Raw genomic sequence first — 13,555 nt, forward strand, 5'->3', positions numbered from 1 at the left:
GAAAACTGAAAACACGATTGAACATGCTTTTTGTTCAGCTATGGAGTCTTGTGTGGTGAGCGTACATATAGGCCATGGAGTTTGAGTGCACTACTTATAGTTTTCTTTGAAACAATTGTACCTGCTGATTCCAGGTCTTTCTGTAGCTCTCCAAAGGTAGTCATTGGCTCTTGCACAACTCTTCTGCTAATTCTTTTCACTCTGTATCTGAAATCTTGCGGGGAGCATCTGGTCGTGGCCGGTTTATGCTGAAATTATGTTCTTTCCACTTCTGGATTATGACCCCAACAGTGCTCACTGGAATCTTCAGTAGCTTAGAAATTTTTCTGTAACCAATGTCATCAGTATGTTTTGCAACAATAAGATTTTAAAGGTCTTGAGGCAGCTCACTGGTTTTACCCATCATGAGATGTTTCTTGTGCAGCACCTTGGTGATGACACCTTTTTACAGGCCATCAGTTGAACAAGCTGATATTATTGTTCACTAAGTGCCAGGATTGCTTTCTAATTACTGATAGAGTTCAGTTGGTGTTATGTCTTTCCACATGTGTTCAGTACTGTTTCCCTTTGTCATTTCTCATTATTACACATACCTTAATTCATGGAGGATATCTATGGTTTGACTTCTTTGCTTGTGTGGGTTGGATGGGTTGTAATGGACATCTGATGAGAATTTCATGTCAATAGCACCATTAGAAATATATTTACTTAGAAACTTGGTGACGTGTTCAATACTTATTTCATCCGCCGTAATTCTATTATATATATATATATATATATATATATATATATATATATACAGTGCCTACAAGTAGTATTCAACCCCTGCAGATTTAGCTGGTTTGATAAGATGCAAATAAGTTAGAGCCTTCAAACTGCAAACGAGAGTAGGTTTTATGAACAGAAGCATAAATCTTACAAACCAAAAAGTTATGTTGCTCAGTTGAATTTTATTAAATTTTAAACATAAAAGTGTGGGTCAATTATTATACAACCCCTATGTTTAATATTTTATGGAATAACCCTTGTTTGCAATTACAGCTAATAATCGTCTTTTATAAGACCTGATCAGGCCGGCACAGGTCTGTGGAGTTATCTTGGCCCACTCCTCCATGCAGATCTTCTCCAAGTTATCTAGGTTCTTTGGGTGTCTCATGTGGACTTTATTCTTAAGCTCCTTCCAGAAGTTTTCAATTGGGTTAAGGTCAGGAGACTGACTAGGCCACTCCAACACCTTGACTTTTTCCCTCTTGAACCAGGCCTTGGTTTTCTTGGCTGTGTGCTTTGGGTCGTTGTCTTGTTGGAAGATGAAATTACGACCCATCTTAAGATCCTTGATGGAGGAGCGGAGGTTCTTGGCCAAAATCTCCAGGTAGGCCGTGCTATCCATCTTCCCATGGATGCGGACCAGATGGCCAGGCCCCTTGGCTGAGAAACAGCCCCACAGCATGATGCTGCCACCACCATGCTTGACTGTAGGGATGGTATTCTTGGGGTCGTATGCAGTGCCATCCAGTCTCCAAACGTCACGTGTGTGGTTGGCACCAAAGATCTCGATCTTGGTCTCATCAGACCATAGAACCTTGAACCAGTCTGTCTCAGAGTCCTCCAAGTGATCATGAGCAAACTGTAGACGAGCCTTGACATGACGCTTTGAAAGTAAAGGTACCATACAGGCTCGTCTGGAACGGAGACCATTGCGGTGGAGTACGTTACTTATGGTATTGACTGAAACCAATGTCCCCACTGCCATGAGATCTTCCCGGAGCTCCTTCCTTGTTGTCCTTGGGTTAGCCTTGACTCTTCGGACAAGCCTGGCCTCGGCACGGGAGGACACTTTCAAAGGCTGTCCAGGCCGTGGAAGGCTAACAGTAGTTCCATAAGCCTTCCACTTACGGATGATGCTCCCAACAGTGGAGACAGGTAGGCCCAACTCCTTGGAAAGGGTTTTGTACCCCTTGCCAGCCTTGTGACCCTCCACGATCTTGTCTCTGATGGCCTTGGAATGCTCCTTTGTCTTTCCCATGTTGACCATGTCTGAGTGCTGTTCACAAGTTTGGGGAGGGTCTTAAATAGTCAGAAAAGGCTGGCAAAAGAGATCTTTAATCCACACATGTGAAGCTCATTATTCTTGGTGCCTGAACTATTTCTTAATACTTTAGGGGGACCAAACAGAATTCTTGTGGTTTGAGGGGTTGAATAATAAATGACACTCTGAATTAACTTTTAACATTTTTAAAAAACAAAAAAAACAAAAACAAAATTTGCTGCAGTGCATTTCCCACTTCCAGGCTGATCTACAGTACAAATGTCACAATGCCAAGTTAATTCCGCATGTGTCAACCAGCTAAATCTGCAGAGGGTTGAATACTACTTGTAGGCACTGTATATATATATATATATATATATATATATACACTACCGTTCAAAAGTTTGGGGTCACCCAGACAATTTTGTGTTTTCCATGAAAACTCATACGTTTATTTATCAAATGAGTTCCAAAATGAATAGAAAATAAAGTTCAGACACTGACAAGGTTAGAAATAATGATTTTTATTTGAAAGAATAATTTTCTCCTTCAAACTTTGCTTTCGTCAAAGAATGCTCCCTTTGCAGCAATTACAGCATTGCAGACCTTTGGCATTCTAACTGTTAATTTGCTGAGGTAATCTTGAGAAATTTCACCCCATACTTCCTGAAGCCTCTCTCACAAGTTGGATTGGCTTGATGGGCACTTTTTGCGTACCATACGGTCAAGATGCTCCCACAACAGCTTAATGGGGTTGAGATCTGGTGACTGCGCTGGCCACTCCATTACAGATAGAATACCAGCTGCCTGCTTCTTCCCTAAATAGTTCATGCATAATTTGGAGGTGTGCTTTGGGTCATTGTCCTGTTGTAGGATGAAATTGGCTCCAATCAAGCGCTGTCAACAGGGTATGGCATGGCGTTGAAAAATGGAGTGATAGCCTTCATTATTCAAAATCCCATTTACCTTGTACAAATCTCCCACTTTACCAGCAGCAAAGCAACCCCAGACCATCACATGACCTCCACCATGCTTGACAGATGGCGTCAGGCACTCTTCCAGCATCTTTTCAGTTGTTCTGCGTCTTACAAATGTTCTTCTGTGTGATCCAAACACCTCCAACTTTGATTTGTCTGTCCATAAAACTTTTTTCCAATCTTCCTCGGCCCAATGTCTGTGTTCTTTTGCCCATATTAATCTTTTTCTTTTATTAGCCAGTCTCAGATATGGCTTTTTTTTGCCACTTTGCCCTGAAGGCCAGCATCCCGGAGTCGCCTCTTCACTGTAGACGATGACACTGGTGTTTTGCGTGTACTATTTAATGAAGCTGCCAGTTGAGGAGCTGTGTGGCATCGATTTCTCAAACTAGAGACTCTAATGTACTTGTCTTGTTGCTCAGTTGTGCAGTGGGGCCTCCCACTTCTCTTTCTACTCTGGTAAGAGCCTGTTTGTGCTCTCCTCTGAAGGGAATAGTACACACCGTTGTAGGAAATCTTCAGTTTCTTGGCAATTTCTCGCATGGAATAGCCTTCATTTCTAAGTACAAGAATAGACTGTCAAGTTTCACATGAAAGTTCTCTTTTTCTGGCCATTTTGAGAGTTTCATAGAACAAACAAATGTAATGCTCTAGATTCTCAACTAGCTCAAAGGAAGGTCAATTTTATAGCTTCTCAAATAAGCCAAACCATTTTCAGCTAGGCTAACATACTTGTGCAAGGGTTTTCTAGGGTTTTCTAAACATCCATTAGCCTTCTTACACAGTTAGCAAACACAATGTACCATTAAAACACTGAAGTGGTGGTTGTTGGAAATGGGCCTCTATACACCTATGTAGATATTGCAATAAAAACAAGACGTTTGCAGCTAGAATAGTCATTTACCACATTAACAATGTATGGAGTGTATTTCTGATTCATTTAACGTTGGCTTCATTGAAAAAAAATGTGCTTTTCTTTCAAAAATAATGAAATTTTGAAATGACCCCAAACTTTTGAACGGTACTGTATATATATATATATATATATATATATATATATATATATATATATACATACACACACACATCTCTCTCTCTCCTCTGTCTACACATATATGTATAAAATATGAATATATTTATAGATAGAGAGAGAGCACAACCTCTGAAATAGCAAAAAGGAAAATTCTAAAGGGAGATCTTGATGATTTGCATGCCCAAGTGCATTCAGTGTGGAAGGACATTCTTCAGATAACCATTAGTAACCTCATTGATAGCATGCTAAGGTGTGTAAGTTTGTGTATTTCTGCGCATTGCACTTATACTCGACACTGAATAAATCAAGAAGTTTTGACAATTTTGTTTCCATTTTTCATCATTTGCATATCATTAACATGTCTAGCGATTCCACGACTTTTCCATCTTGGTGTTGCAATTTCAGTTTCGAGGATTGGAGTATAAATTGCCAGTCTTGTACTCTCCATACTTGCCATCAGTAGAAGAGATCTGTAAAATGGTTGTAAAGATCTGAGTCTACCAGAGTGGGGTAAGTAAGTGCCAAGTGATCTGTACAGGATGCAATACTGAGTAAAAGTGAATACATAATTACATTCTGCTTTCAATCAGAAACTGGCTCCAGATTGAAGACAGAAGGGGGGGTCATGTGAGAATGTACGAGGCATAGAATATGTCTTCAGTGCTTGTTGCTGGCAAGGAACATCACAACGTAATACTGTATCACGCTTACAGCAAGTCTGCCATTTATGAAATATAGGTCCGTGCAAATGTGTTTCTTCTACTTGTACATATTTTACATAATGCAGCCTAGAAAGCTCTGCTTGGTCCATCTGTACCATAATAGCCCACAAAAAGCTTCTGTTTTCACCTCTCAGCACATTGGCTTCCTGCCTTTATTCCCGATCGTCAGTACCAGGTACATTGTGCCCTCTTTTCTTCCAAAGGTCTGCACAGCCTGCTATGATGACCTAGATTAATGTCATAGTTATTATATGTTGACATTTCACAAGTTCTTGCCAGGAGATCTTGTCCTACAGCAAGTATGTGGATCTGAGGAGACCAGGACTACAATGTTAGCACTATATCAATTTCATTCAGATGTTTCTCTTGGAAACGTCTCACTCTTGGTGTGCCGACTGCCTATGTGCAGGTGTTTTATTAGATTCACAATCTCTTACTGTACGGCATGGCGTTTACATGATTTTGTAAGGATCGTTCGGTTTTTCTTGCTGCGTGTAATGCAATAACTCGGGATATCATGCTTCTGAAGCCAACATGTTTACCTCGTAAAAGGCTATTTTAAGAAGAGCTCTTATCATACAGCCATGTTGTAAGACACGGATTTCTTAAAGAGTAACCATTTTTTTTCTTCCATAAATCAATAGTGAAAATAAGCAACATTGTTATATATCTTATTAAAGAAATCCACTTCTTTTTCAGTCACTGATAAGTCACTCTCAAAATTCTCAATTTTCAGATAAAACTTGTCTTCAGTGAGTACAGACTTTCCCATTACTGCGATCGGAGATGATAGTTGGTGCTCATAAAGTACTATGGAGAACTGAAACTGTCGTTTCAAGAGAACTTGCAGCAGAATGTCTGTGTCTGCCTCTAGCTCATCCTTCTCCACATCCATAGAATTTTAAAAGCACAAACTGCCATGTTATACCTCAACAATGTGATCATTTGTCTTCTATGAATACAGATTTTAAAAAAGCTGATTTCTCTAATAAAATATATTACAGATTGACTCTGCCCTGTCCTTCAAACTGCACATCTAAGCTCTCGCCACCTCCTGCCGCCTCCAATGTAAAAAATATTTCCAGAATCCGTCCTTTCTTCAACCCTGAATCTACTAAACTGCTTGTGCATGCCCTCATCATCTCCCGCCTCGACTACTGTAACATCCTCCTCTGTGGCCTACCTGCTAACACTCTCGCACCTCTCCAGTCCGTCCTTAACTCTACTGCCTGACTTATCCACCTCTCTCCTCACTACTCCTCTGCTTCTCCCCTCTGCAAATCCCTTCATTGGCTCCCAATTCCCCAATGTATCCAGTTCTAACTGCAAACACTGACTTATAAAGCTGTCCATATTCTGTCTCCTCTGAACTAATCTCCCAAGATCTTCCAGTCCTCCCATGACCTCCTTCTCTCCTCCACACTCATACGTTCCTCACCGAATTGCCTCCAAGACTTCTCCGAGTATCACCCATCCTCTGGAATTTCGTGCTGCAACATATCCGATTATCTGCCAATACTCTAAACCTTCAGACGGAACTTGAAAACCCATCTCTTCAAGAAAGCTTACAGCATGTAATGACCACGCTGCCTCCTCACCACCACCAGAGCTGCTGCAATCCCCTAATTTACGGTCTCCTTCCCCATTCCTGTAGAATGTAGGCCCGCAAAGGTAGGGCCCTCACCCCTCTGCACCAGTCTGTCATTGTTAGTTTGTTCACCTTATTTTATATTTGTATCTTGTAAGTATCCCCTGGAATCAATCTAAAAATAAATAATAATAATACTATTGATTTATGAAATAAAAATTAAAATAATGGTTACTCTTTAATATATGGCCTGAGAAGTACTCCTTGAGTCTCTAAATCAATCTAAATATCAGCAACTTAATGGAGAACTAATATAATATATTATATTATTATTATATATATAATATGTTCATTGTTAATTGGAGCTCCTTCATGTTTCATAGAGCACCACAGGAGACGCTTTTACTGTCTCATCAGTTCTGCCTGAAACATTTCTATTCAGTTATCAACGTAAAGCCAGACGGCTGAAATAAGATGGGGCACCCTTCACCTTTAGGTTGGCTGTAAGCCATGATGAGGTTAGTATTTTGGCAATCAGGGGGTTGTACTATGAATATGAATGGATTATCACAGTTATAGCTGAGAGCTAATAATGTGATGTCCTCATACACAGGTTAAGTAATACGTCTATGCCATGACTGAATACATTGCACCTCTTCACACTCAATCCTGTGCTTTATTGAGATTCATCTTACACAGGCGTTCCTAGGCACACACTCAACCAAAAGTAATAAAACCAGAAAAAATTCAAGCAATTCGGAGAAGAGTAGCTGCAGCTATAATGAGAGCAATGGGATAAAGCTTCCCTCTTGGCCCATGGACATCTACATTTCTATTTAATACCAGAAGAAAACATGGTGCTTTTATCTCTTGAATATGTCCAAAAATGAAGAAATGGTACACATCATATGTCATACATCATACATCGTTTTTATGTTATATATCCCTGCATATTGATGTACATTATCTTATCACCAAATAGGTGATAAATATTTGACCACTGAAGGACATATGATCACTAGAACATGGATTCTGATAATCCGAATATAGCGGTTGTAAACCATGCATCCTTGTGCTCCATTCAAAATCTATGGGTATGATTAAAACACTTGATCACAGCACTTTCTACTTTTGATTGATGAAAAACGAGTGGAACAGGCTGAGGTGGTGAGTTCTCTCTCAATGGAAGTCTTCAGAGGCTGGACAGGCATCTGTCTGAGATGGTTTAGTGAATCCTGCATTGAGCAGGGGGTTGGACACGATGACCCTGGAGGTCCCCTCCAACTCTAACATTCTATGTTTCTATGTTTATGTTTCTAAAAAGTTGAGTAGGCCCACCATTTCACATATCAATGGGTCCCAAAAATCTAGCAGAAGACAGCCCTTTTCCATACAGAGTTTGGAGAGAATCATTTATGACTGGGGTTTTTGTCTCCCAAGTTAACAACCAATTTGACTGCAATGATGACATGTATAGAGATAACAAGATGGATTCTGCAATTTAACGTGGTCATACACAGGTCATGGGTTCTGTGTAGATGGAAAGTGAACCCTCAGAACCATATCCTCCAGTGTGTCCAAGAAACCACAGTTTGGAGCTGACCCTAAGTAATGAATCTGGCGACAAATCAAACTTAATCTGTCAAAGGGTTTTTGCCAACTAATCTGAGAGCAGCATAATGTAGAGACAGAGACCCTGATCCCAGCGATGTGTCACTTACTGGGCTGCTTACTGTAGTTTGGATAAAATCACTGTTTTATCAACAGCAGATTATTTCTAAAGAACTAGTAAACCTGCTTCCATGTGGTCCTCCACATTCATGAGCTCTGTATTACTCAGCCCCTACCAATTATTGGCAGTCTTTCTGCTTATGCACAGTGTGCACAGAAAGATGCCAATCAGTAGTGTAGATAAGGTTATGCAGAGCTCAGCGTTCAGAGAACTATTAGATCTGCAGCAGATAAAACAGTGATTTTATCACAACTGCTGCACCCAGTAAGTGATATATCACTGGAATCAGGGCCCCCCACATCATGCTGGTTTTAGATGGAGCACCAAAACCAGGTGACAGATTCTGTTCTCCAAGGCAAAATCTGTAAAAGGGCTCCCACCTATCAGATACTCTCTAGATGGTAAGTATAACAAAGACTTTTATAAGAGATTGTTGACAGTAGGTCATTTGAAATAGCTGCTTTCACTTCAAGTCTGCACAATGTGCACTCTTAGATTAATTCTACAAAAATATGGTAAATCAGAGGGCTGTTACTTATGCTAACTGAGATTCAAATACTCTGAAAAATGATCATGTTCTCATAAGTAATAAAACTATTGTGTATATAATACACAAGGAAAGAGGAATATACCTGCTTATGTAATGCTCCTCACACTTATAAAATTGTCCTTTCCATAGCAACTTATTGGGTCCACAGGCCTAATCTTGTAAAAATTTACTTGAACAACTTTAAATTCCTACATAAGTATATAGAGAATCATAAAGGACTTGCTTACGGTCTATCTGGTCAGCAAACACTTCACCATAGATCATCCAATAAGGCATGTAAAAAATGTTTTTCGCCAATTTCCATGATGGTTCTTCGCTGGGAAAGAGAATGGCTTGCCTTGCCACACCGAAACTCATCAGTACTACCAACATGATGATCACAAAGTACATCATGTCTATCATCTGTATGAAAAGAGAACATAGAAAACAACAATAAGCAATCCAATTCCATGGATTTAAATGTTATTATGCTACATACATTATCCATAAAGTATTCAGATCACACCTATCCGTTTCTGTTACCAATAGGTCTCACATTCTAATGTACTTACCATGCACCCACACGTAAAGATGTGTTTCTTCCTTACCTAACTTTGTTCTTGGATCAACATATCCCAAGGTGTATAGCGCAATGTAACCAGTTTTGAAAAAAACCCACTCCATATCTATGTTATATGTGTGGATGTAAATTGCTGTCTATGGCCACGTTCACACAGTCAGTATTTGGTCAGTATTTTACCAAAGCCAAAACCAGGAGTGGAACAATCAGAGGAAAAGTATAATAGAAACACGTCACCACTTCTGAATTTATCACCCACTCCTGGTTTTGGCTTACAAATACTGATGTAAAATACTGACCAAATACTGAATGTGTGAACGTGGCCTGACTAATGAGTCACAAAACCACAGATTTTACTGCACTGTATTTCATATACCCCTGAAGAAGCCACAACTAATGGCGAAACTTGTGAGGCCTCACCTCCTTTTCTGCTTTGCCCATTAGCCTTAGTGGCTCCTCTGTTAGTGATAGTTAATTTTGTTCTCTCAATAACTTTATGTTATTTATTTATTTGTGGAGTGAATCCTAATTACATTCTTCAGGGGTTTTACTGGTAAGAGGTGAAAGGGTCGGGTAGGGGTTCTTGTAATTATTGTCTGCTACCCCATTGATCATTTTTACATATTATGTGTATTTTAAGTGATTTAAATTGTTATGTTTGTATCTTATTTTTTTTAATAATAAACTGTGTAGATGTAATTACTAGTGATGAGCGAGCAATAAACTGCTCGGGTGCTCGAAGCTCGGGTCGAGCACATTGGAATACTCGGGTGCTCGACCCGAGCAACGAGCCCAATGTAAGTCTATGGGAAACTCGAGCATTTTTCTGGCGGTCCCCCCCTGCGGTCTTCAGAAGGTCAAAAATTGCCCAAATCGAAGGGAACAGTGCTCAATTAAACATCAGGCAGGCAGAATATATAGGCAGACAGGCAGGCAGGGTATATAGGAGGGTGCATGAAAAACATAGCAGGGCACTTGGAACACACTAGTGCCCTCTGATTTTCATGCACCCGTCTCTTTAAAAAATCCGGCCGGCAATTCACCAGCGGCATACACCGGTACCCGACAATTTAGAACAGAAAGAATAGAGCATCACACATAGATTAGATAGATAGAAACATGTCAGTCACATATATAATAAGTACAGTGACAGTGTTGGTTACTGTACTTGATATTTAGTGTTAAAATAAAGGATTTATTTTAAAAAAAATAGTGTTTTTGTCTCTTTAAAAAAGCCGGTCGGCAATTCATCAGCGGCATACATCGGTACCCAACAATTTAGAACAGAAAGAATAGAGCATCACACATAGATTAGATAGATAGAAACATGTCAGTCACATATATAATGAGTACAGTGACAGTGTTGGTTACTGTACTTGTCATTTAGTGTTAAAATAAAGGATTTATTAAAAAAAAATTGACGCGGGGTTCCCCGTAATTTTAGTCTCTAGCGGAGGTTAAGCAGATGGCTGGGGGTGATGTTTGAAGCCTGGGAAGGGGGTAATACCCACGGAGCTTCCCAGGCTACTAATATCAGCCCCCAGCTGAATACCTAGCCTTTACTAGCTATTAAAATGGGGGACCCCGAAAAAAAATGACGTGGGGTCCCCCCTATTTTAATAGCTAGAAAAGGCTAGGCAGACAGCTGGGGGCTGATATTAATAGCCCAGGAAGGGTGCCATGAATATTGGCCCCCTCCCAGGCTAGAAACACCAGCCGTCAGCCGCCCCAGAAATGGCGCATCCATAGGATCCAGGTCTCACGGGTCAGTACCAGCCTAAATATGTAACACATGCCCGATCCTTGCACACCATTCTCACCTTGTTCTGTTACTTTTATATACATCTAATATTGTGGGAAGTATACTAGCACATTGCACTTTACCACTGTTTCACTTTATTATCTGCATATATAACATTTCAACACTTCATGTGGAGAATTGGTTGATATATTCATTTTGTGCATGTTTATCCTAGTATTGCTGATACTTACCTCTGTGGCCTTTCTTTTTTGTGACTCCTTTCCCCATCTTTTATTTTTATTATGTACTTTTAAATTATCATTAATAAATGTTATATTTTATACTGCATTTAGTTTATGTGTCATACATATAGGTTCTATGGCTAAATAGACACATCTACATATATAATTTTTTCTTACACTCCTTTCTAATTGTTGTAAATTCTGGCACTTAGCCTCGCTCTTTCCACTGCTCTGTAGCGGTGGCAGTGGGGTAATAGGGCCGGGGTTGATGTCAGCTTATAATGCCTGCTGACATCAAGCCCAGGTTAGTAATGGAGAGGCATCTATAAGACACCCCCATTACTAACCCCATAGTAAAAGTTAAAAAAAAACACAAACACCCAGAATAAAGTCCTTTAATTGAAATAAAGACACAATTCTTTAATGTTCTAAATTAAACTCTACTTACCGTTACGCCCATTCCAGCTGAAGCCAACGATCTCCTGCAATAAAAGTAAAATAATAAACCAACCTCATCCTTACCTTTCCATGGTTCCCAGGACAGCTTCAGCTCTGCTACATTGACATGACAGGCTGGATAGCAGCAGAACACTGCCATCCAGCTTGCCATGCCGCAGACACTGAGAAACTCCTCAGTGAAGCTCCTCAGTGTCTGGCTGTGACGGCATCCAGATGAGCTGAGTTCATGTCCGATGAACTCAGCTCACCTCATGCACGTCACTGACAGCGTGGGAGAATTCTTCTGCGCATGCGGTGCCGGAAATGACGTCACTGCTTGAGCAGGAGAATTCTCCCACGCTGGGACGGCATTGAGACGGCAGAACACTGCCATCCAGCTTGTCATCCTTCAGAGACACTGCAGAGCGCAAGCATGCCTGACATCAACCCCAACCCTATTACCGCACTGCCACCGCTACAGGGCAGTGGGAAGAGCGAGGCTAAGTGCCAGAATTGGCACATCCTATGAATGCGCCATTTCTGGGGCGGCTGACGGCTGGTATTTCTAGCCTGGGAGGGGGCCAATATTCATGGCACCCTTCCTGGGCTATTAATATCAGCCCCCAGCTGTCTGCCTAGCCTTTGCTAGCTATTAAAATAGGGGGGACCCCACATTATTTTTTTTTTGGGTCCGCCATTTTAATAGCTAGAAAAAGCTAGGAATTCAGCTGGGGGCTGATATTAGTAGCCTGGGAAGCTCCGTGGGTATTGCCCCCTTCCCAGGCTTCAAACATCTGCCCCAGCCGTCTGCTTAATCTCCGCTAGAGACTAAAATTACGGGGAACCCCACGCCAATTTTTTTTTTAATAAATCCTTTATTTTAACACTAAATGACAAGTACAGTAACCAACACTATCACTGTACTCATTATATATGTGACTGACATGTTTCTATCTATCTAATCTATGTGTGATGCTCTATTCGTTCTGTTCTAAATTGTCGGGTATTGGTGTATGCCGCTGATGAATTGCCGGCTTTTCATGTTTCACTGTGAGCACTGTTCCCATCGATTTGGGCAATCACTGTAATGCCACAACCACCATGGCTCATTGCAGTGAGTGGCAGACAATCCCTGCATGATTGGTGCTCTAAATAGCGCCAAACATGCAGGAAGGGGACCCGAGCTCCCGTCCGAGCATCTCGAAAGTACTCAGTGAGCTCCGAGCATCTCGAGTACTGAGATGCTCGGGTGAGTACCGAGCAATGGCGAGCATGCTCGCTCATCACTAGTAATTACAGATTTATTGTTTTTGTGCAGCTTATTGTATGTAGCATGCACAACCTCTTTCCTTTCTTTGTTCTAGTTTGTTTGTTGTCTTTTGTATATATAATTATTAGGTTACTTGTTACTTTGACAGTCTATTCTTTCGTCTTTGTATTCCATCTAACAAGTTTATCTGCCAAGCTGCAGGGGGCCTCCACTGGTGCTAGTTCATGCTATCACACCACTTCATGCCAGGACATACAGGAGCTTGTAGATTCTCCCAACATTTTACTCTAGGAGATTAAGATAGCATGAACCTCTAGCTTTTGCCCTCTGCTTATTTGGTAGTGTTCAGTGCCAGATGACTGGGACTGAAATACAGCTGGTCATTTAAAAGCACACAGCCCACTGTGCACCCCCAACACCCAATTCTTAAAGATAGGTTTCTCTATTACAAATATGAGTCTCCCTGATATTGGAGGGAAAAGAAAATTAGCGTAGTTTAACTGTAATGCCAAACTGTATACTAAGCCTATTTTCTCCTGATTATTAGGCTATTGCTCAGGTACAAATGCAAAATGATGCATAGCTTGCCTAGTTCAGTGCCCAGGTTGGAGGGCAGGATCAGGGCTGAGCTTGGCGAGTACAGAAGCTGCTTAAATCAGATGGAATAGTCCTAG

The 13,555-nt window shown here is 40.8% G+C and overlaps 1 protein-coding gene across 2 annotated transcripts in view; it reads right to left on the minus strand.

Moving 5' to 3' along the window:
- The window catches only part of TRPM3 (transient receptor potential cation channel subfamily M member 3), a 717,940-nt gene that overhangs the window by 50,833 nt on the left and 653,552 nt on the right, over window positions 1–13,555 (minus strand). For both annotated transcript variants that reach the window (XM_073670333.1, XM_073670354.1), the window contains one exon: window positions 8,859–9,033. In XM_073670333.1, coding sequence (XP_073526434.1) covers window positions 8,859–9,033 — 175 coding nt within the window. The remainder of the gene's footprint in view (window positions 1–8,858; window positions 9,034–13,555) is intronic.

Source organism: Phyllobates terribilis, unplaced genomic scaffold (genome assembly GCF_046119375.1).
Source record: "Phyllobates terribilis strain yellow unplaced genomic scaffold, ASM4611937v1 Scaffold_1__5_contigs__length_1240528914, whole genome shotgun sequence".
In the NCBI taxonomy this organism is placed as follows: Eukaryota; Metazoa; Chordata; class Amphibia; order Anura; family Dendrobatidae; genus Phyllobates; species Phyllobates terribilis.